This window comes from Chelmon rostratus, chromosome 17 (genome assembly GCF_017976325.1).
Source record: "Chelmon rostratus isolate fCheRos1 chromosome 17, fCheRos1.pri, whole genome shotgun sequence".
In the NCBI taxonomy this organism is placed as follows: domain Eukaryota; kingdom Metazoa; phylum Chordata; class Actinopteri; order Chaetodontiformes; family Chaetodontidae; genus Chelmon; species Chelmon rostratus.
In genome coordinates, this window is record NC_055674.1 from 22,937,127 (window position 1) to 22,962,039 (window position 24,913).

Genomic DNA, 24,913 nt, shown 5'->3' on the forward strand with positions numbered 1-24,913 from the left:
AGGGCTACTTACATAACTGCAGTCGACAGCAAGCAGCAGAAGTGAAGCCATAAAGTGCTGGGCTGGAGAACTTTAGAGTGGATGTACTGATGAAAGGATAAGCCTTAACGTCACCAGTCTTAATCTGGCCGAGTCAGACATAATGGTGATAATGATCCAATTTTCCCATATATGTGCTCCACTCCTGGAAAATTACTAATTTTAAAGTAATCATAGAAATTATAGAGTACAGACGCAGTAGCAGGATTTCTTTGAGCTGGCGTTGTTTTTTTGTGGGGAGAGTGACGACACTGAACTCCATGTAGGTGCAATATTTTGGGCTGTACACTGTTCTGATTTAAAATCAATTTCAACAAATATGTGTCCATGTATGTGTGTTATTAATGAAAATAACCCATCTTCCCCCTCTTCATCACATTTTCAGTGACCCACCACCCTCTCCCCCTATCAGAAATGAGACAGACCCCATGCTGCTTCCTTAAACATACCAGTGATCTGAAACAGCTGGTGGCATGGTCAAACACATCACAGCAAGCACAGACCATGTGGTACCTGTCTCAGTAACCTGAATGTGTCAGTGTTCAGTGTCTCCTCTCCTGTTACAGAATCCCTGCATCTGAAATTAGCCCCTGGGTTAATGATCTGATAGGTGAAAAGTAAATTGCATTTGATGCTTTTAGTTGAGACCTGGCTAAACAGCACTACTGGTGTGGCAGCGCTGATAGAGGCTTGTGCTCCAAGCGATTCAGGTGTAAATAATTAAATGAGTGATGGGAGTGATTCACCTGGTCTGCTAGTACTAAGAGAAGTCCTCAAAGTGATCTTTGGACTCTCCATCAGTTAAGCGGCAGTAAACTTGCTTGTGTAGAATGCTGTTGCATTCATTTTCATTTTTGAGCAAGAATAAATGGAGTGTGCTGACTAATCAAAGCCTAGAGAGGTCAGATTATTGACTAGATGACCGTTGCTGACATCTTAACACACCTGTGATTATCACTAGTGGCTGTACATGTTGTAAAATGTTTGCCGTGTGACCTGTGTTCAACCTGTTACTGACCTCACTTATATAAGCCAGGAACACTCATAGTCACCTACGTCAGTCATCAGAATCTTATCTATGAGCTCCTTTATCAGGAGAAAAGTGAAATACATGAAATCAAATTAAAACGAGACGAATGATGTGCTTTGCATAGGTTCGTTCTTACTCCACTCTCAGTTTATTTACTTTTTCTTTCACTTGTTTTGGTCTTGTGCAATTAGCAAAATACTTTGCTGTTTTACAAATGATAATAGGCACAAACAAACATACAGTACATACACGCCTTCTGAAACATGTCCAGGAGGCATACACAGAAATATTTAATACAGGTCAATGCAGTAAAATACAATACAAAATCAACATGGAAACAATTCAATTCTTTATCATGGACCTAAACTAAGATTAAAGATAAAAATAAAAATGTTGCTACAATAATGCAACTTAATAAAATATTTGTCAAGTAATAAAGCTATGGAAATTGTGGTTATATTGCGGCTCCAGCATGCACCTCGTACTTCCATGAAACACCCCTCAAAGATAAACTCCCTGATTTTTTTTTTCTTTTTAAGTAACCAAAAGCATCTACAAGTTCAGAAATGTCCTCTCCGCTCACAGTTGATGTTTTGAAACTCAACAGCAAGCTTGGAGGACGTTTAGAGGTACTACTGGTGCTGTGACAAAATCAGAAGTGTACCTTTAACACAATCATCGTGTAATCAGATGACCAGACTGTGGTTCTCTCTGAAATGACCACATGACATCTGCTTCTTGCTCAGTGTTCTGTTTCCCACATCAGCTTGAACATTAATGTAATTATGTTATTAATGTTATGTTAATGTCATTGCTATTTTCTCTTGAAGTGAAAAAAACTTGGCATCCTGAAAGACTTTTTTTTTTTTTTGCTCTTCATCTCACTTGCCAACGCCTGTCTGTCTGTCTGTCCATCTGTCCTTCTACCCACTCACGAGCGCCTCGCCTGGCCGCCTCCAGTCCCATCGCGGCACCAATTAATCTACCAAAACACATGAACAGACCTGTTAGTTTTGTCTGGAGGGTTTGTCAAATGCAGCTCACGTCCCAGTTTCTGGCACACAGTTAAAGGGAAATTCCGGTACAACACACACAAAGCATTCAAAACCTTCTCAGGACATTTTTCTGATATGTGTTTACCTCTGCTGAAATAGAACCGTCCCATATACAAAGAGTCAGAAATGTTTTGTTATTACTGCAGATAAACAGGAAGCTAGTTTGGTTGGCTGGCAAGTTGCACTGGAAGCAAATCAAAACTATGATTGCTAGTAAAACTGGAAATCTGCAGGAGGAATGCGCTACTTTTACCTATGGACGTTTTTTGCCGTATCAGTCATTTCCTGCATCTCTACAAGGAGGGTGGAGAGTGTTGAGTTAGCAGGACCCGTAGACAGAATGGCCACGATAATGAAAATAAGACCCAGGTTGAAAAATACCGGAATTTCCCTTAAATGTAAGGAAATATAACGTGGTATTGTCCACAGCTCATTCTGCTCATAGTAAGGTAGCTACATAGTGTGGAGCCATAGACCCTGAGTGTTAAAAATGGCTGACATAGAGGAAATCTGCATGAGCAGACAGGAGGCCTTTTCTTTCCTGCAGATGGCAAATGATGACTGGAGCTGCTACACAGCCTCCCAACTTAGGTCTGGACATGGAATATGTGACATTGCTGGCTTCCTCTGTTTGTTTAAGCGGTGGTGATTCAGACGTACGTGTCTTTTATGTCTGTTACGGAAAGATCCACGATGCTGGTGCAGTATTTGCCATCTGGGGCACGAGAGGGAGCGGTGTCACCGCTGGAGAACAGCTGTGACGGAACAATAAGATGGTAGAACAGTGTTCTCCTTTCTGTCACAAGCTGCATCACTGCTGGATTTAAATATGTTGATGCTTTAATTAATGGTCATTGCGAGTGCAGGGGTGCTCGCCTCCTCGGCTCACACTGTTTCATCATTTCATCACTTCTGATAATCCCACTGTCTGCTTTGTAATGTCCAATATTGCACAAGTACAGAATGACAGCAAGTTTACTTTGGACTCCTGTATTCCTGCTCACATTTATCTGGATATTCATGTATTCACCCATGGAGTTGGCATGTATGAAAATCAGATATATATGGAGGGAGTGCACAGTGCTTCCAGGTTTAATTATTGATTTAATAATCGTCACACATAAGAGATGATATTTAAGTGATCATTTATAACAGTACTTTAGATTAGACTTTATTGATCTCACAATGGAGAAATTCACTCTCAGCAACAGTTCAGTCTTTAAGCACTGCTGAAAGCAAATGCATGATTTTTAATCTCATTCTGCATATTTGATCTTGTGCTTGTGCTTTACAGTAATCTGACAGGATTCAGGTCAGACTTGTGTCGTATCCAGAGTGATGGGGAAATGTTACGGATCATGACCACGTCAGGGGGTCATCATGACGTTATGTAAAACTGACACACATGCGTATTCAGACACGACACCTATGTGTTCAGTTGTCATGTAATGAATGTAAAGAGGTACATGTCTGAATGGGGTATTAGTGCTTATGAGGAAAATGAAAGTAAACAAGAGAAAGTCAATGATTCCTCTGAGGATGAGGGGGTCACCTTTCTGCCATTTTTGACTATTTCTGCTCTTTTAGGATTGGTGAGTTCCACAAGCACTATGGCCGTTGTTACTGCCAGCTCCTTTGGCTATTTTGTTCGCTCTGTTTAAATCAGTGACAGCAGCCTAAATATTAAAAACACCCATCAGTATAACATTATACAGTTCAGCTGCCTGCAAAATGATCATAGAGTTGAATCAACAGCTCTCTGGAACAGTTTCAACAGAAACAGAACAGTAGAACTTTCATGAAGGGAGGAATTATTGAATTAGACTGCATCACTTTTAGCTGGTTAGACCTAATAAAAGGACTTACTGAGTTAGAAGACTGCTGCTATTTGATAGTAAAATAAATGCTGACATGTGGGACAGTGCTTTCCTCAACTGTGCCAGAGTCAGTCAAGCTGCAATCGCAGTCTTGCTTGTTTTGTCACACATATAAGTTGGATGTGTTGAGGGAGAGCTACAGCTAACAGTTAGCACTTCTGAATGCTCACAGGAGGAAACTCGTTCTCGTCGTCCAGACACACAGGTCCAGCAGCAAACTCGTGTTCTGGAATGACTTCGCCTTTCTTTGCTCCACCGTCTTCAGAGTAGCCTGGGTAGAAAGAGGTGAAGGAGGAGCATGGTCTTTACTTCACACAGGCAGACCTCACGCTCACAGCAAAGCTTGTGTGAACATTTAAGAAGTTCCCATCAGGTCAGCTCATGATTCAATTCCATTAAGGCCTAAGTGTGCTCCAAAAGACAAAAGTCAAGCTGAAGATGGAGAATGGCCTCATTGGAAAGTGGGCTGGTACATGTGGGTTTACGGGTATAGGTTTTTGTTTGACACTGGGAGCCACAGACTTGGTGGAAATCAGCTGGATTGCTTTAGGTACAGCAGATAGTGGAGGCAGTGAAAGTAAAATGTGGCCTTAACTTGTCTTTTCTGCAATACAGTTAATTAAGATAACGGACATCCTGAATGAGTCGAACTGAGAGTGAAGACTAACCCTTCCTGTTACACACACTGCAGATGTCCGAGGCTACTAACCGGTGAGGGTTGCAGTGACGGGACCAGAGGCTGGTAAGGCAGCGGTCGCAGCGTAGGATGGACAAGCCTGTGCCGGGCCTGTGACCTCTGACCCTTCCGGCTCTGTTCCTTCACCCTGGTCATCATCAACACCGAAAAGCCTAAGAGAGAAGAAAAAGACTCTTGAGTCGAGTCAATATTTGTGATGAAGCCATATTTTGCATAGTGTACCACAAGAAATGTCACTCAAGGTGGTCGAGCTAGTTTCGGATATTATGGACTGCACAGAGTGGAGGATATGTAGGAAACATCTATACTATGAGATGAAAATCTATTCTCTACTAAATCTGGCTGATCCAGACTCACTACACCTGCCAAACCAAGAGACAAAAACCTCATGAAGCTCTCTCTCTGAACAGTGGGAGAATCTAATGAGATAACATCACTGCGACTGTGATATGTATTGATATGATAAAGTAAAAGACGTACATCCATCCAACTAAAAACTCTGCTGTTTGAGGAAGAAGAGCTTTGGATTTGTAAATGTATCTTGAATAAGGTCATAGCTGTTGAAACGCTGATTTATGAATTAAAAGATTAACTCAAGGATTAACTCAGGGCCTCTCCTCCCTCCTTCTTGTTAAGCCTACTGCTCAACACCCAGCCGACCCCACCCCACCCCTGTGCAATCAACTGTGGCCTCACCTGTGTTTGTGGGCCAGCATGCACTCGCCTCCATCAAGTGGATCCACGTTGTAGATGAACAGCTGGCCGTCAGCCGTGGCCACCAGCAACCGTGGAAGCTTCTGGATTCTGAAACATCAGAGTATCCATGTCAGGTTTGGTCCAGCCCAATAACGAGTCTCAGACTGCTTGAAATCTCATCTCTCCAGGTCTAGAAACACAACAACTTCAGTATACAATCCACTGACAAGAACGCCAACACAGAACAGCTGAGTGTAATGTAAAGATGCAGCCCAGGGAGCACAGAGAAGCTCACATAGCCAGCGTGCAGACGTTCTTCTGGACGGATGTGAGGAGGTGAACGGTGGCGAAGGCCCGGTCCTGGTTCATCATGCCGGATACCTGAGCAGGGAAGTAGCTGCTGGCTGCTGAGAACATCTTCCCCACGTAGGCTGTCCAGGTGGCAGCGTCGTCCCCTCCGCTAGAGAGAGGGCAAGAAGTTCCTTTAGAACAAGTTCATCGCTCGACTTGATTTAAACTTTTGTGAGTGTGGTGAGTTCAAAACCAGAAGCAAAACCTCAAAAAATAAAAGCCAGGTTGTAACAAATTGTACTTTTCCTTAAGCACAGCCCCCAGTAGGGGACAGGTGTACAGGTTCTTGACACATGGTTAAATTCATTTGCTATGTTTTTACTGTGTGCATGCCCACCTTGGTCCCAGTTGCTCCAGTTTAAAGATATGCACCGTCTCTGTGTTGCTGGATGCGCAGAGGAAATGGCCATCAGGGCTGAAGGACAAAGAGCTTATATTGACGTACCTGCAGACAGACAGACATGCAAAGGGTGATTGAAAGTGTATAATTAACTTGAACCCTTAGAAGTCTTTTAGTTGAAACTCTGACACCATCAGTGTACTCTTTGGGATCACAGCCAGCACAGATCATCAACTAGAAATGAGTCATCAGTGTGTGATAAAGCCTCCAGGCATTAGTGCATGCATGCCAACGTGCCCGCCAGGCCGCGCTGCAGCAATGACTCCATATGCATTTCATATGATTGTATAGGCTATTTGGCACACGCAATATGATGTGTTTGAACTCTGACCTCTTCATGCCCCGGCGGAACTCAAACAGACGCAGACCTTCAGGAATGGAGAACACCCGGATGACGGTGCCCTAAAGAAACAAACAAACAACCAGTGAGGTGCCAACTTCACAGTGGTTTACCAGAAAGACATGCAGATGCTTCCTTGACATGCAACACACACACACACATATATATATATTTCTATATGTTTATATTGTGCCACATTCACTTGTAGGTACAAGAGAAAATGGAAGTGGTGACAGTGGAAGAAAAGTCCCAGAAATCACTAGATATCATATGAGAATTCATCCTACGGGAACCTTGAATATCCAAAGCAAACTGAGTGGAAATTCAGCCTTAGCACCTGAACTCCCTGCCATGGAAGCAAGTGCTCGTCCGAGAAAAATGACGGCCTTTTGGCGACAGAAAAGAAAGTACCCTCTCTGAGGCGCTGGCAAGTTTGGTGGCCGAGGCGTTGAAGGTGAGAGCTGCCAGAGGACTGTCGTGAGCTGGGATCATTGTCACTGTGTTCTGAAACAACCAGGAGGATGAGACAAGACACAGACAGACAGAGTGTTATTCCACACTGTTCAGTACGACCTGCTGCATTTCCATCCTGGTGCTGTAGGTTTATTGCCACGAAGAGGCAACAAGCACCATGTGTGCTGCCTTCTTTCTCTCTGCTATAGAGGGATCGCCGGCCACGCTGATACACTGGATGACATGTTCTTTCATTACCATAAACACACACACTGCAGTTCATTTTCACTCAATCCCTCATCCACCATCCTAATGCCCTAAATACTCACTAGAGCATATTATCAATATAATTGGACAATATTACCTTCTTATCACAGACATATAGGAGTATTGGTGTTTGGGATGGGTATGGATGGAGGCATCAAGAAGTGGCAGTACATAAATGTTAGGAAAATATTAGTAATCCTCGTCAAAATGTTTCTTTACATTAAAAATATCATACAGGCCGATCTATTTGGATTATTATTATTACTGATTAGATCTAGCTCAACATGGCTCTGGCCTGTTTATTCTTATGATGTATCTGTATACTACTCTTGTCTTCGCAGTCAAAAACATGACACAGTTTTGGGCGAGTTGGTCAAAACTTGCTGTGTTGTATGAAGCAACAGAGAGCGGGGGGAGTGTTTTCCGTCTGGCTGAGTTCACATGAACAGCCAGCGTGTGGCAGAGATCAGCTGACGTGTTTCCAGGTAAGAAGACACCTGAGGCCGTCTGAATGTGAGCAATATTCAAAACATTGCATGGTTTGGCCTGGCAGTGGAGGAACAATGAGAGCTGGTCCCACATACTGGAACGAACAGAGAAACTTTACACGTTTTTATGAAAGATGAGCTTTTCCTGGTGTCCCATGTCTTACCTCACAGTATCACAACCACTGACCGTCAGACAATTATATTTGTCAGAAGTTGTGGGTCCAAAGAAGTCTCTTCCTGCCTGAGTCACATCATTAGCTCAGTGATACCCTCCCTGCTAAGTGTTCAGCAGCTCACTGATACACTATACTGTATATTTTAGGACGTCCTGAAACCTCAGCATCAGTTCTCAGACATTGTACAAAATGGCCCAATTCCCCAGCCCAGAGGGCTTCAATAGACAGGAAAAATATGCTGAAGTCTCGGGTGTAGTACAAACAGACGGCAGGGGAGGTGCCGTCAGCGCGTCAGACAAACAAGTATCAGAACATGGAGAGAGGAGAAGACGAGCTCAGAGGAAGCAGCATCACTACGTCCCCTGAGTCAACCTGCGTTCTGACCCACAGCGTTTTCTATCTAAAGGAGGAGTCGAGACTTTCACTAACAGCAGACTTGATACATAATAAAGTGATGTGGTCACGAGTGGTCGCAACTAGAACTACATGTAGAATTATATGTAAACCTTTCAAACCTTTATGTAAACTATACATAAACCTTTGTGCATCATATGTAAAGACTGCCCGTAAAACTAAACTATACATAACAACATGTAAAACTATATGTGAATTAAGTGTAACATTATATGTACAATTAAACAACATGTAACTACAACACGTAAAACTGTAAGCCTATATGTAGGAAATGGAACGACTCAAGTGTCCTAACATCAGCATATACTTCATGCCAATGTTTAAATTTTAAAACAGCCTTCAAATTCGGACTTATCATACTTATATTATGAATTATGTCATCCCAATTGATGCTGTGCCTCATTCAAAGCCATGTAAAAGTCACTTTTTCTAGCAACTGTAGACATGTGATATATGTTGGTAATAGCTGTAATAATGAACAGTACATTAGCTAAAAGATTTAGTGACGTAATGGCATGTTGTAAACATAAAATGTTCGTACTGTGCATTAATGAGAAAGTCTATTGACTCTATGGACAAGATAGCAACATATTGTTCGTTGTATTTTACCTAGATACGTTATTACTGCACAATTTTCAGAACATGTATTGATCTAACAAGATAAAGTCATACAGTGTTATAATGAGAGGCAGTTTGTCTTAGAATAGCGTCGAGGAAGCTGAGAAGATGCTTCGTCACGGTGGCTTCAACACGCTGTTACACTGATGTTGTCATTTTACCACCAACAAAGTTATAAAGGGTGTTTGGCTGCACTTAGCCGCTAGCTATTGATTGTTTTTTTTCCTTCCAAAAATTAAGCTTTAAATATCAATTCTACTGCACATGCTCAGTGTGTCGACACTGAACTATAAACAATGCAAAATTAGCCGGCTCAATTTTTCATCACTGAGGGTGGAAGCCTGCAGCGTAAGACTTGAGGGGTTCTGTGATGCTTTCTTACCAAACTGTTGGCATCATACACTATGATCTCCCCGATAGTGGCGCTGCCGGGGTATGCCAGGAAGGAGCTGGAATGGTTGATAGAAAGAGCACAGAGACCTGCGAAGGACAAAGAAGAATTGTCACCTTTAGTTCAAGCAAAACAAGCAAAAATGGAGTAAATTGGATGTGAAAGAGGGATGAACAGGCTCAGGGCTCCATGTCTGTGTGATTACAGAGATCCAGTGGAAAGGACCCAGAGCTGATGATTTTCCACTCTAGTGACTTCCATTAGCCCCTGATTACATGCAGTGTTGTGTCACGCTCATACTGTGCAAACACTAACACATACCACTGCTGACAACTGGTATGCAGCCACTGTGTGCCAAATAAAACCAGCATGCTTGTGCTCCACAGACTTCCACCAGCAGGCACTGTGTGCAACTGGTAGCGTATGTTAAATGACATTATACGGGAAGATAACCACGCATTATAGGCAGCTATCACTAATTTTATAAACATGGTAGCTAGAAAGATAGCTAAGCTATCTAGGTTAGCTGTAACTGTATATTACCTCTGTATGACGAGCATAACATCAAGAGCGACAAGTACAGCCTTTATTTGATTGCTAAAGTTTGACTGCACATTATCAATATTATTGCTTGTTGTTATAGTGACACATCCAGCAGTTATGGAACAACAGCATCATTCATCTGGAGACATATTTGTGTCCAGCTGGTGACAACGGGTCAGTATTCATTCTCTTTTTGCTCTGTTTTGGACTCCACCAACTCCTGAGGGTCATTTCTGGCTCTGTAGCAGCTAAATGTTCACCAGCTAGTCTCTAAATGTGTCAGTCTGTCGTTTGGTGCTGAGCGGGTGGTGTACAGTGCTTTCTTTGCGATTTACTGATAAAAAAAAATTCCTGCTGGGGCCAAAACTGAAGCTATGAAAGTCAACCAGAACAGTAAAGTTGTGGGATGGAAAACCCAAACAATGAGTTAAAAGCTGCTATAAAACTGGGCAGAGCTGTGGGAAACTGCAGAGCCGGGTGATTTCTCCCTACGAACGACCTCTTTCACATACATCGTCGCAGAAATACTGATTATCGCTGCTGTAAAACAAGCTATATGCCAGGGGGCACTTCCCATGTCTTGGCATTAACGTCTCACCTGAGGGGTTGGACGGAGTGTTCAGAAGAGTCTTGAGCAGCTTCATGTCTTTGATGTTGTGGATATAAATGGACTCTTCAAGGCACACCACGAGCCTCTGCAAGACAAAGAGCATTACACGCCAATGAAACAGTCAACCCCACAAAGGCAGCTGAAAGCAAACCAGACATTTGGATTTTTAATAATGATTATGGAATGCGTCTATTTTGACTGACATTACACAAACACTGATTTCGTCATAGCACTCAAAAGCTTTAAAACCTTAACAGGGTTTGGGCTCTTCTTGGTGATATCACAAAGTCAGGGAGTTTATCTTCCAAAAATATCAAATTTAAAGCTATTAATTATCTGCATATAATATGCATAATACAAGAACAGCGGTTATCAGAATTGGGGGCTGGAACATGCTTCTCAGGGTTATTCAGAGATGCTTTCACACCTTCTTTAATACTTGTATGGATTTGGGTATGATGTGTTTTGTCCTTTCTGTTCTTGACGCCACCTGTCAAAAGGAAGCTATATCAGCTTGTTTAAGAGCCTGCAGTCACCCTTAATACCCTTTCCTCTGAAACATGCACACGCACAGGTGGGTGTCTTCTGACATGGCGTGCTTTTGCATGTGTCGTAGCTCACATCAAACTCAGAATGCACACAGGTGAGCAGGTTTACAGAGCAGCAACACGGACGCTGTCGACTAAGAGGCTCAGTGTGTGAATTACTTCCCACATGTGATCAATTCTACAGGTACATGAACACGCAAAGGTTGTGGGTGTGACGCGGACTAGCTCACCTGTCTGTTGAGCTTGACTGCCAGGATGTTGTTGGGGTAGCTGTAGTTGCAGATCTCCGTCCCCTTCTTGAAGTGGTAGATGTTCATGCGCTGCGGCGCGGTGGCGCTCACCACGACTACCAGACTGCTAGAGAACAGACGCTCCACGATGTAGACATCTGGAGTCTCTGCTGGCGGAGGACATGGGGCAAACAGACAGGCAGCGATGGAGACTTTAATGTCCAAACTATCACTTATACCCAGGAGGCAGCAGCAAAGCTCTCCTCAGGAGAAATACAGCCTTTCTAACCTCTTCAGCATCAGGTCAGGGGAAACACCTTTCATACTGCATAGCACTACAATTTATCAAGACACCATGTTTTTCTAGCAGCACAGTGCCCAGTTTTATCAAATGGTAGTATCCTAGGAGTCACGTGATGCAGGCAGTGGAGATGGCAGCCTAGTCGGAGGCTCCGCAGTCAAGTAGCTTGTTTTATTTAAACTAAGGGTTACATAGTGCTTTATTCTGAAGTCTTAGTGTCACATTTCATGCTGGAACACTCTGAAACTATATTCATATAGTCACGATGCCCAGTCAGCAGCAAAAATCCGCATCGCGACGCCAGGATGCTAGCAAACCTGGCGAAGCTAGCAAGGATAACACAGCTAAAGCTGGCGGCATAGATAAGGACAACTCGCCGTCGCCCTCTGCCAGTCCCAGCACTGGTGCTACCCCCACCGACCAGATGGCCAAGGATATATCGAGCATCTATGAACTCTTGAAGGTAACCTCAGAGACTCAAGAGCGCAAGCTGAATGCTATTCAGCTAGCAACTCAGGCTGTGGAAGCCAAGCTAGCTGAAATTGCTACGCGCATGAACAACGTTGAGTCACGCATAGATTTCCTGGAGGACGCAAACCGGGCGCTGGAAGCTAATCCTCCTGCTACTCAAAGTGAGGTGGAAATCTTGCGACAGAAATTGGACGATTTGGAAAATAGAAGCCGGCGTAATAATCTACGCTTTGTTGGATTTCCGGAGGGATGCGAGGGCTCGGACGCACTCGCGTTTTTACGCAAAGTTATCCCACAGATGCTGAACATTGATTTCCAGGGAGTCCTCGAAATCGACCGTGCGCACCGGTCCCTTGCCAGACGCGGACCCGACGGTCAGCCCCCCAGATCGATCATTGCTAGATTCCTGAGATTCCAAGACAGAGAGCGGATCGCCGGGGCTGCACGGAAGATGGGAAAGGTGCAGTGGAACGAACACCGCATTATGGTCTTCCCTGACTACTCCAAACTCGTCGCCGACAAACGGGCCGCTTTTAACCAGTGCAAACGTCTGCTACACGAGCGCCAGATCAAGTTCTCCGTGATGTATCCAGCTGTGCTCAGCCTGAGAGTGGCGGAGGGCAAACGTGAGTTCACAGACTCCAAACAGGCTCTGAAATTCATTCGCTCTCTGCCCGCGTGAGAGTATACTGACTCTTCTATCCGTAAAGTTACAGTTAACAGATACCAGTTGAATTATACAGTTTCTCATTTGCACTGCTGGACACACTTGAATATGAAAGACTGTTAAGTTACTCAAATTTAGCTTACTTCTCTTGGTTACTGTCCTATTACTCCCATCACTCTAGGTTTCGATCTGATTTTATTGTTTTTGTTTAAACACTACTATCATTAAAGTTACAGTGGGAGCAGGGGCATCATATCAGAAAGTTTTATCATTTTCCTTACTTACTGATTTGCCTTTTATAATTTACTCTCCTACTCCCTGCCTTTTGGGATGAGAAATTCATTTGTTTTGTTCTCTCCTGCTCCTCCCCATCATTTCCATTTGCATTATAAATCAACCTGAAGTTGATGAGGACCTAATGGGAATATATCTCATCCTAGGTAGAATGTACTATGCATCTTTAACTGGATGGGGGGAGAGATGTTTGATACTGACTTGCTCCAAGTATTTTGGCTATGTTTGATTATTAATCGCATATAATCCTTGTACAGTTTTCTGTACTGATGTAGCCCATACTAGCTAGTTACAATTATAGCTGCTTGGCTGCCCTCTTCGTGGGCTGTTGGACTGTTCAGAGTCACGGACCAAGTTTTCTGTGTGTTAGGTTTGGTGCCTTTTGAGCACCTATTGGTGACGACAGTTCATGGTCACCATATAGTTGTATGTATGTTTATGTGCCTTCTTTTTTCTGATTGCTTTGCCCCCCCCCCCCCCCCCCCCCTTATTTATTTATTTATTTATTTATTTATTTATTTTTTTACATTTTTTATTTTTTGCCTTTTTTTTTCCCCCTTGCTTACGTGCATGGTGCTTATTGCTCAGCAATGGTGGTCTTAACGATGGGTTATGCCTCTTATATATATATAGATATACATATGTATATCGGTCACTAGACCTACTCGATGATGCAGGCTGATAAAGGAAGGACTTTGAAACTAATGACATGGAATGTGCGAGGTCTCAATCACCCTATCAAAAGGAAAAAAGTCATAACATTCATTAAGTCGAAAAGATGTGATATAGCATTTCTGCAGGAGACTCATTTACTAACTCAGGACTCTAGGAAGCTCCGCAGAGATTGGGTCGCTCATGTCTCTGCCTCATGCTGGAATAGCCATAGTAGGGGGGTAGCAATTCTAGTTCATAAACGAATACAATTTAAATGTATCAGGGAAAGCATTGATGATGCTGGTCGGGTTCTGTTGCTTCTCTCCGAGATTCAGGGACATAAAGTAATACTAGCTAATGTTTATGCTCCTAATGTTGTTGATCCTACATTTTTTGGGCAACTAGAATGTAGACTCAATGATATGGGAGACTACCCGATTTTGATGGGCGGTGACTTTAATCAGGTCATGGACAATATATTGGATCGTAGCACCCCTTCACAGCATCAGTACAAATCAATCTCCATTATGCACAAATTGTGTAAAGCTTCTGGTCTAGTTGATGTTTGGCGGCTATTAAACCCTACTACAAGAGATTATACTTTCTACTCTCCGCGCCACAACACATTTTCTAGGATTGATTATTTCTTTGTTTCTGGATTTGGTACCTCCTCCATAGTATCCAGCTCTATTGGTAGCATTATACTCTCCGATCACGCCCCTGTATTTCTTTGTGTGGCTCCTTTCTGCAGTACCCCTAAGTCTCCCAGGTGGAGACTTAATTCCAGCCTTTTGCTTGACCTGAGTTTCAAAGAATCACTAAGAGCTCAAATTAATCTTTTTATAGAAACTAATTTGCCCTCAGCACCATCTGCTGGTGTGGCATGGGAAGCACTTAAGGCTTTTATTAGAGGTCATATAATACAACACGCTTCTTTCAAAAAGAAGTCTAACATAACAAAACAACTTAACTTGGAGAAAAAGATCTATGCAGCTGAGGCTGTATTTAAGCAAAATATGACCCCTTCAAATTTGACCAATCTGACTAGACTAAAATATGAACTTAATTCCATTTTGACTCAGAAGGCTGAGTTTTCCCTCTTCAGAGCAAGGCAAAAACATTTTGAAGAAGGCGACAAAGCAGGAAGACTACTGGCAAGATACATTAAACAGAGAGAGGCTCAGAGCACAATAGCAGCAATTAAGACAGAAGGCGGGGCCCTCACGCGTGATCCCACTGAGATAAGTAAGACATTTAGAGAGTTTTATGCAACACTTTACTCGTCAGAAGCACAAGTTGACCAACAGGAGACACAAGCATTTTTGACCTCTCTTGCTCTCCCCACCTTATCAACGGACCAGGTAAACTTACTTGATGCGCCAATCACAATTCAGGAGATAGCTGATGTTATTAGAGGCCTTCCATCTGGCAAGGCGCCAGGCCCAGATGGCTTCACAGCAGAATTTTTCAAGGCGTATGCTGAAGAGCTGTCTCCTTTACTTTTGCAGATGTATAGTGAGGCTCTGGATAAGGGCAGTCTGCCCCCCACACTTTCTGAGGCATTAATCTCTCTCATTTTAAAAAAAGACAAGGATCCGTTAGACTGTAGAAATTACAGGCCAATCAGTCTGATTAGTTGTGACAGTAAAATTCTTGCTAAGATTCTAGCTGTAAGGCTGGATAAGGTGATCACAAAACTGATCCACCCCGATCAAGTTGGCTTTATTCGCACTCGAAGTCCTGCTGATAATATCAGACGTTTAATTGACATCATGTGGACCTCTCAAAACGTGACCTCTCCTGCTGTAGCCCTCTCATTGGATGCCGAAAAGGCATTCGACAGGGTGGAGTGGCATTTCTTATTCTCCACCCTTGAGGCCTTTGGTTTTGGTAGGATATTTATCAGCTGGGTCAAACTCTTATACACCAATCCCAGGGCTTCAGTGACGACAAATAGCATAATCTCGCAGTCATTTGAGCTCCGGAGAGGTACTAGGCAGGGATGCCCTTTGAGCCCATTACTTTTTGCATTGGCGCTGGAACCTTTAGCAGCAGCTATCCGTAGGGACCCTGACTTTCCAGGTATCCAAGCAGGCAGTAGTACTCATAAACTTATGCTTTATGCGGATGATGCCCTGGTCCTGGTAACAGAGCCAGAACGCTCTCTCCCTGCTTTGTTTAAAATTATTCAATCATTCTCCAAATTATCAGGATACAGAGTGAACTGGGCCAAATCAGAGGCACTTCCTCTGACATCCTACTGTCCTAAGACCTTATTCCAACCTGGGGATTTCTCCTGGCCCCAGTCAGGTATTAAATATTTAGGTATCCTCTTTCCTCCGTCGCTGAATGATTTGGTCCAAGTTAACTTTGAGCCCCTTTTAAACAAATTTAAGATTGATATAGAACGGTGGTCTCCACTGTTACTTTCCCTCTGGGGCAAGGTTAATGTAATAAAAATGAATTGCACCCCCAAATTCAATTACCTTTTACAAGCACTCCCAGTGAAGATCCCCCCAAAATATTTTAAGCAGTTCGACAGGTTATGCAACAAATTCCTATGGAACAATAAAAGACCAAGATTAAACTTGAAAAAATTACAGAGGCCAGTAGATCAAGGTGGATTGGGTGTCCCAAATTTACTTTTTTATCATTATGCATTCAGCCTTAGGCACCTGATGCACTGGACGCTTCCTCCTGAGAGAGCACCTCCATGGTTTGGTCTAGAGAGTGGTCTGTGTAACCCACTTCCTCCTATACAGTTCATCACCATTAAGCTTTCTTTAGAGGCACGGACTCACCCTGTTATTTCACATTTGCAGTGGGTGTGGAAAAGATTGGCCTTCCTGTTCGATTTTAATGCAAACCTCCACATAGCAGCCTCCTTATGGAATAACCCTAAACTCTGCATAGGGAAATCCCCCTTTCTCTGGAAGTCATGGGCCAACAATGGAGTCCTGGTCCTTGGAGATCTGTATAATGGGAATACTCTCAAGTCTTTTTCTGATATTAAAACACAATTTCATCTGCCCCAGAATCAGTTTTGGAAGTATTTACAACTCAGACACCTGCTGCTTCACACATTCGGGTCTCTCTCAACACCTCCCCCCACCGCAACTTTTCTTACACAAATAATGAAAATTTTCGGTAGAGGTCATGAAGCTTCAGTGTTCTACTCTATGATTTTAAAACACTCAGACAAAGGTGTGTCTGGCCTTAAATCGATTTGGGAGGGAGATCTGATGGTTACTTTTACAGATAGGGAATGGAGCAGGATCTTACAAAACATGAAAAAGATGTCCAGAGAACTCAGAACCAGGCTTATTCAATTCAAGCTTCTGAACAGAGTCTATTGGACCCCCTCCAGGTTATACAGAGTCAAGTTAAAGCAAGACCCAAACTGCTGGAGATGCCAGAACGGGGAAGGTACCTTAACTCACATGCTTTGGAGCTGTCAAAGAATACAAAACTTTTGGTTTGAAATTCACAGTAATGTAACAAAGATTATAGGACGTGACATCCCCTTCTCCCAGAGTCTGTACATTCTGGGGGACCCGTCCCTACTTGATGACCTCCCACCCCATGTCGCAGAGTGGGTTCAGGCAGCACTGATGCTGGGGCGCAAGCTTATTATTTCAGAATGGAAGGCATCTTCACCCCCCCCAGTCAGCCTCTGGCATACTCACTTAGCCCAATTAGCTGCTTTGGAGGGCCTATCATATAGACTAATAGATAGAGTGGAATACTTCAATCTGAAATGGGAACGATACCTACTGTCGCTGAGCACGTAATCATGTGAGCTGTTGGTATTTTTTGCCCCCCCCCCCCTTTTCATTTTTTCTTTTCTTTTCTTTTATTTTCTTTTATCTTTTTCTTTTATTTTTTATTATTTTTTTTATTTTTTTTTTATTTATTTTTATTTTATTTATATATATATATATATATATTTTATTATTATTATTATTATTTTATTCTTTTTCTCTCTCTGATTGTCCTTGTGCTGTTTTGTCCTGTTTCTTGTTGGGTTGCTTTTGTCTTATTGTTGCTTTTTTTTTTGTTATATACTAGAGCACAAACACTGTACAGTATTTGCTTACTTTTTATATCCAATTCTCAACATTGCTGTATTGTCGCCATTTACAACATGTATACATGTATACCTGTTTTGTGTGAAAAACCAATAAATTGTGAATCATAAAAAAAATGGTAGTATCCTAGATGTTCATGCATCATTTTATACACATGATATGCAGTTGTTCTGAAGGTTTGAACCAATCTCACCTGCACAAAACTCTAAAAAAATGGGGACAACTGTGGTTCCAGTAAAGCTGCAGAGGTTTGCTAAGTTCAGGGTTCAGACTCAAACAAACTTGTACGAAGAATCTCTGCACACTTATACAGCAAAGTATTGTATTGTGAGTAAATCTGTTCTGACTGGCCACACTCCAAAGCGAGGCGAAAGGCTTGACTGACTACGCAGCGAGTTGCAAGAATAGGGATAACAAGACGCGCTGTCAAACAGTGTCTCTGTGAAGACTCTATGGTACTGAAGCTTAAGTGACAGAAGTAATGAAAAAATAAAACAAATAGCTAAATAATGACGGCTATTTTTTTCTTTTTGAACTGAGGTTACCATTACCGCGTTACATGGGTGGATTACGAGACAACAGGTCCCGTGACACAGACATGTAAGAGGCCCCACATCCCTCGTACATGAGAGCAAGACACAGAGAGAGAGACACAGCAGGACTCTTTCAGCAGCAGTCTGCAGATGAACCGCAACATTACGTGCTGCTGTCGGCTGAACTTCAGCATGTGGTTCAGAGAGGCGAAAGCTTCCTGTCACAGAAAACCCACACTGACACTGCACTGATACAATACGAAACAATACAGCACACTATACAAACTACAGGAAGCCATCAGGGAGCTAGAGATGCTATATATGTATAGATGTATGTTAATGAAAGGTTACAGGTAGTATTTACATTCTTAAGCAATAAACCATGCCGTGCCATAAATGTGCAGCAACGTCAAGCTTTCACAGATAATCTCCCCAACATGTCAGGTTGTATGTCATACAGCACACCAGACTGGACCCGACACTGCAGACTGCAGCCCAAACACACCCGTTCTGAGGAATCTCTCTTCTTCTTCGTTGCCACGGGAGGCTGCTGCCAAACACCAAGAGCACCGTGTAATTACAGCAAGCTCGGCCTTGTCTGAGCATCCAGTCACAAAAACCCCAAAAAGGAGCCTGCGAGCGCTGTGATGTGGCGCGGCAGACGTCTTGGCGGTCTCACGGCTGAGATAATCACTGCTTCGTGCACAGAGAATTCCCTTCCTCACCCAGTTATTTACGGCGTCTGGTTGTGGGTCAACACACATGCATCATAATTATGCTGAGCTCATATTGTGATGAGGTCATAAGTTTGATTTAGCAGCAACCCGGTTGAACTGGGGGCAACAGCTGTGTTTCAATGTCGGCGTTGTGGGGATGTTAAGAACATTTGCAGACGTTGGTAAAAAACAGTGCTGCACCATCAGCACTACGTGGGCTATTGAGAGAAATCAAACAAATAATATGGATGGAGAGTGCAGCTGCTCCTCATCTGTCGTGAATAGTGACGGATGAGGAGCAGGATGGTGTGATACGATGAGCAGCACTTACTGTTTGGCTGCTACATTTCACTCACTTTTACTGAGGTTAAAATTATAAGGCAGAATGAGGGTAAAATACAAAACACCCATCCATTTAACTCTCCTGCTCTTTCACATGCCAGCACGCATACTTGTTACTATGGTTACCAAACGCTCTTGCATAGCTGGCTTTGCCCAAACATTGCTTTTCTCTTGACATCTTAAAAAAACCCTGCATCTTTTGACTCATCACACAATGGGTATATTTGATATCAAACAGAAATGTGACTGAGAGAGGTATCTAGTGTCATTATGGAGATCATTCACTTCCTTTGCGTCACCAGCAAGCGTCTGTTATGGAGACAGATGAGCCTCAATAAGAGCTCAGCCAGAGAATGAACAATAGAGAGATTATACACTGAGGGTAAACGTAACCAGTGTTTGGCTCTTTCACAAACTCACGGTTCCTTTTAGGGAAATGTGAGGAGACGTGACGTGGCCTGACACGTGAGCTCATCCACAGCAGACGGGTCAGTCTGGGACTGATGAACTCCTGCCACAGCTCGGTTCAAGTAAATGCAGAAGGTTTTCACCTGGTTTCTCGTGTAAACTATTATGAATGAAACTCAGCGAACCACCAGGGACACATGGATGCTGCTCAGTGCCACAGTATTGGACTGTGTTATATGATTAGCAGGGAAATCGAGCATGTGTTCAATGACTTTCACACTCAAATGTATTTACTAACGAAATGTGGATGAATGTTTAGTCCATACTGACCACTCTCATGGATACAGTCCAGCTTTTCCACCATGGTCAGAGAAAACAGCTTGTAGCCAGTCTTTGTTCCCAAAGCCAGTGACCTGCAATACACACACACACACACACACACACACATACACACACACACACACATTATTATCTAAATTATATCTACCATCAGTACAACTGGAAAGCATCTATTCTATGTATTTCAATTATATTCTGAGCAGGGAGAAAAAATTAATCTGTGTCTAATTTTGTAGCAATGGAAAATTTGACATGGTATGATGTAAAGCAGGCATCTCAGACCGGTTCCATAAAGGGCCGCGTGGCTGCAGGTTTTCATTCCAACCCAGGAGGAGCACATCAGGCCAACCAATCAACATCAAGGGATCACTTAGTTATCAGCTGAAGACTGAGATCAGCTGATTAATTGATTCCAGCCTGATGTGCTCCTCCTTGGTTGGAATGAAAACTTGCAGCCACGCGGCCCTTTATGGAACAGGTTTGAGATGCCTGATTTTGTAAAGTGATGCATTCACTTCCACATCATCACAGTCTTCCCTGGCCCCCTAGTGGTGAACTTTGCTCTTCTGGGAACAAGGGGATCAGCTGAAGTTGGAATCAAGCAGCCGTCTTAACAAGCATAAGTGAAGTGTTTTGACGAAAAATATCAAAAACATCAACTCTTTTTGAGTACCTAAACCTAACCTAACCTAACTGTCTTTCTTCACAGGAAAACCATAGGGATACAGCTGAAAGCAACATGAAGAGTAGACCTTAAGTTAAAGGGGCATTGATTTTACACATGGAGTTCGGTTTACTCATCTCAAGGAGATCCACTCAGCCTTGGAGGACACTAGTATAATGTCTTCTGTGTAGTAGTGGGCTTTAAGGAGGCAGCGAGTGTTTAATGAAGGCAGTTGCATTATGAGAAAGGTAGGATCCAGTGTTTGGACCTTGACTTATAAAGGGGACTTCAAGTCAGGATATCTGGAATACACCTTTAAGGTTTTCTTGGTCAAAGCACTTTTTCCAAGGCCAAAAATGAACTTTCAAGCACACGGACTTGAGGAAAAAATGAACATGAGTGCTGCAGCAGGACTGAAAGTCAGCACTATTAGTAAAATATTAGATATAAATAAACATTCTGCAGTTTCCTTTTCCTGACAGGGTCTCAGCGTCATCTTTATGACTGCAGCTGACGTTTCTAATTTAAATCATGAAAAGGTTTCAGGTCTCTTTTTCATGACCTGAATGAACAATGAAAGCACAAGATTCCCAAAACTTTATTTCAACCCTCATATTTAATTTGTAGGCAGGATTCCTCACATCTACACAATCATCCTATGCAGCCTCTTGTTGCAGTGAATTGTGGGATGCACTGCTGGATTTCCAACTGGACAAGGCAGGTTTGTGTGGTTTACTATGTGGTGATTTGTGGTAATTTTATGACCTGTAGTTTTGTTTGGGACTGGGGGTGACATGCACTCCATGATAGCAGCTGAAATGTCAGGTGCCTTAAGGTTCTGCTTTATTACTTCATTCTGATTTCACCATATCAGAAAGTGTCCTACTGGATGTCTAGAAAGTGGAACTGGAACTGTAGGACACATCAGCAGTGGATGATTTCTGTATTGATCCATATTTAAATGGACCACATGAAATATTTCATTGAGAAAAGGATCTTCAATCAGTGCTGACCACAAGAGAAAAACCAGAATAACATATCGGCAAAGTGGCAGCTTTGTTAACACTCACCCGTTGTCAGAGCCCCAGTACCACTCACTAAACGTTGTTTGTTTGTCTTGTCAAACAAGCTAATAAACGTTCTGCAATTTCCTGTCTCATACCTGCTCACATTTCGCCTTGTAGAGTCTGTACGGACTCAACTACTGCTGTAGTCCTAACCACCAGTTTAACCTGTCTGAGACATTTTTCATTTTTACAGCGGTCATTGCTTTAATGTGCCTTCATTCCCCACCATGAGATCTGTACATTCCTCTCCTGCCTCGTCCTGTTTCTGAGCAGGAGGAAACCTGCAGAACTCCAGAGAAAATATAGAGTGTTTTCACTGCCCCTGCAGAACAAAGTGATAGTGTGACTTGCAGCCCTCTCTCTGATCTCCTCCCAATTTTGTAAAATAAACGAGGGTTGATTGCAATTTTGGGAGAGGAAATGAGATATTGGGAACAAGTAATTACATGCTGGAGACAAAGCATGAAAGTCCTGAGTTTGCATTCTTCTGCTGTCTGAAAACTGTTGGTGCCACATGAACAGGAGCTTAGCAGATACCTAGACAGATACATCTCAATACCTACAACCCTTCCTTTCACAGTATCTTATCTTGGATTACTCAGCACTTAAATGTGTCAGAGGCAGGCCTGTGTGTGGCATGCTGTTCATTGTGCAATGACTGGAGCTCAGCCTGCTACACATAAAGCAGCTTTCTGTACTTGTATGTCTACACTGCACTGCTCTTTAAGAAGGAGGCCTGTAGCTTGAATGTCACTGGTTTGAATCCTTAACAGCTTTTCGAGGAAGACTGGTTGTTGCTCACAGCGTAATACTCTGTGGAATATGCACCACACCCTGGATTTAGCTTTTGGCAGACACAGCCCTTGAGCAAGGCACTGAGAATACCCCAGTGATCTGGTGGAGCTGCTGTTGCAGCCGTCAACAAATGATCCCGTGGCTACACTGGGCAGTACCCAGAGGGCTGTGACTTAAGGACTGCTCCAGCAATCCAAACCTAATTCCATAAACCGAGGGCACTTGTGAGAGAAAATCACTGGGACTTGATGACTCCAAGGCCCAGGTTTGTAGCGCAGGCCTGGTGAAAATCCGTGCAGGAGCGGATTGCTTTGAGCATCTAATATAATAGGACATCATCAGATGGAAAGCTACGGACTATACAGCCCGTGATTGATGATTTTGACATGGAAAACTGGTGGGGTGTCCCTTTAACTGTGTGGACGTAAGGCAGGGTTTATCTGCGTAACAGCTGACTCCATTAATGTGGCAACAACTGAATTCCTATCACACGCTGCTGTTTTAAAAGACTAAATGCATATTCTGAAGGCAGAGTCGTATGCATTCGTCTAATTCCAGGCAGAAAGCAAGCAGGATGAGTCCTTCTGTGACTCATCCGTTATCTGCCGGCTCGCTTACGTGGAGTCTTGGTTGAAAGAGGCGCAGCCAAACCGGATCCCCGGTCCGTCCGGTCCGCCAGGCCCGCCAGCACCCTCTCCGGTCTCCATCCCGATTCCCAGCGACCTCCTTCCCTCCCTCCGCCCTGGATTGGAGGCCTGGGATCGGCTGCACCTCTTCGCTCGATGTCGGCGGAAGACGGCTCCAATTTGGGAGAAATGTGGACCGGCTGATGTGTCGGCGAGGGGTCGAGGCAGAGCCGGTGGTTTCCTCCGCTAGAAACGACTTCAAATTCAGCTTCAGGGCGGTTATTTCAGAGGTCGGTTACTCGGATCCTGGAGGAAAAGAAGGGGCAAAAAGAAGCAAAACAAGAACAGCTGACAGCGCTACGTCTCATGTCCGGCTCTTACGATTGGCTCGTGGTGAAACCATGTTGACGCTGGTTCCTATTTTGATTGGTTAGACCCGCAATAGTGTGTTTTGATTGGCTCCTGCGGCAGAGTGGGCTTTGTTTGTGTGTCGTCCGTCCATTCATGTACTTTCATTGTATCCTCAACATTTTTGCGAGAACAAAACACCACAAAACTCTTTTCAGAAAAAAAACATTGAATGTTTTTATAGTTATCGTCAGTGTAGTATTTTTTTCGTAAACCATTTTAAGATTTTTCAGTTTTGAAAATTCGCTGAGACGTGTCACTGCCTAACTTTTGTTTGATTAAATGTCAGCTTCCACAGTTGGATCGGTGGCTACAAGACGTTTTTGCACCGGTGGTAAAATTATCTGCTTTAATGAAATGACTGACTGTATGTGCCGAACTTATCAAAAGATCCTGCTGGTCCCAGAAAATGTCTTTCTTCGTGTTATTCATGTATTGGCCATACGCACGTCAACAGTATAAATGTCTTACCTTGTAATGACGTTTCGAATGTCTCTCTGTAAAGAAATTAAACATTTTCACAATAAAGCGACTGTACTATGACCAGCTTAATGAAATCTGTATGTCTTCTATAAATCTATATATCTTCATTATCCTGTGTTGAAGAAATCAAGGGGTCTTGCTGGGCCTCCCACTGCTGTTGTGTGAACAAGAATGCAGAGGAGGGTGAGCGGAGTGAATCCCCAGAAACTTCAGACACTGAAATACTGCAGTCTGACTTTTCAGGGGTCAGGATGGAAACAGTCCTTTACACCAGTGAACATCCAGGGAACCGACACTGAGATAGTGAACTCCTAAAAGTACCTGGCTCTTCACCTGAGTGATAAAATGAACTGGGTTGACAATACAAATGCACTATAAAAGACAGACTAGAGCAGACTGTATCTGCTGAGCAGACAGGTCCTTTGGAGTGCAGGGAGCAGTCCTGAGGAACTTTTTTGGCTGTGGTGGCACCAGCCGTCTTGTATGGAGTGGTCTGCTGGGGCAGCGGCATCTCGACTGCTGACTGGTTAAGAAGGCCAGCCCTGTTCTGGGCTGCCCCCTCGATCCAGTGGAGGTGGTGGAAGAACGGATGATGATGGCAGAGCTATCATCCCTGATGGAGAACATGCAGGACAGCACCGACAGCTCCTTCAGCGACAGACTGCTTCACCCGCAGAGTGTGTGAAGGAGAGATACTGCAGGTCCTTCCTTCCTACTGCTGTCAGGCTTTACCACTTGCTTTTTTATATACTGATGCCTCTTACTAATACACTCTCTCATTTTCTGTTCTGACACTGCAGATTTCTACTCTGTGGGATTAATAAAGGATTATTT

At 43.3% G+C, this 24,913-nt stretch overlaps 1 protein-coding gene across 2 annotated transcripts; it reads right to left on the bottom strand.

The window, feature by feature from the left end:
* Positions 1-1,199: 1,199 nt before the first annotated feature.
* wipi1 (WD repeat domain, phosphoinositide interacting 1) lies at positions 1,200-23,533 on the bottom strand. Of its 2 annotated transcripts, none has more exons than XM_041956384.1 (13): positions 23,181-23,533; positions 20,028-20,110; positions 11,224-11,390; positions 10,434-10,530; positions 9,284-9,381; positions 6,897-6,989; positions 6,477-6,547; positions 6,083-6,190; positions 5,690-5,854; positions 5,395-5,502; positions 4,711-4,850; positions 4,172-4,272; positions 1,200-2,051 (listed from the first exon to the last, which is right to left on the bottom strand). In XM_041956384.1, the coding sequence occupies exons 1-13, from the start codon at positions 23,267-23,269 to the stop codon at positions 2,001-2,003; spliced, it is 1,371 nt and encodes a 456-aa protein (XP_041812318.1). In that variant the 5' UTR covers positions 23,270-23,533; the 3' UTR covers positions 1,200-2,000. The 2 variants fall into 2 exon arrangements, with proteins under 2 accessions (XP_041812318.1, XP_041812316.1); XM_041956382.1 differs by having other exon boundaries at positions 11,224-11,393.
* Between the last annotated feature and the right edge of the window lie 1,380 nt (positions 23,534-24,913).

Excerpts from the sequence above, each read along its gene's own strand:
- wipi1 (XM_041956382.1), bottom strand. The coding sequence starts at position 23,269 with ATGGAGACCGGAGAGGGTGCTGGCGGGCCTGGCGGACCGGACGGACCG. Across the intron at positions 10,531-11,223 it reads CAGTCAAGCTCAACAGACAG|AGGCTCGTGGTGTGCCTTGA; the intron begins GTGAGCTAGTCC and ends TTTGTCTTGCAG. Across the intron at positions 9,382-10,433 it reads CACTCCGTCCAACCCCTCAG|GTCTCTGTGCTCTTTCTATC; the intron begins GTGAGACGTTAA and ends TGTCCTTCGCAG.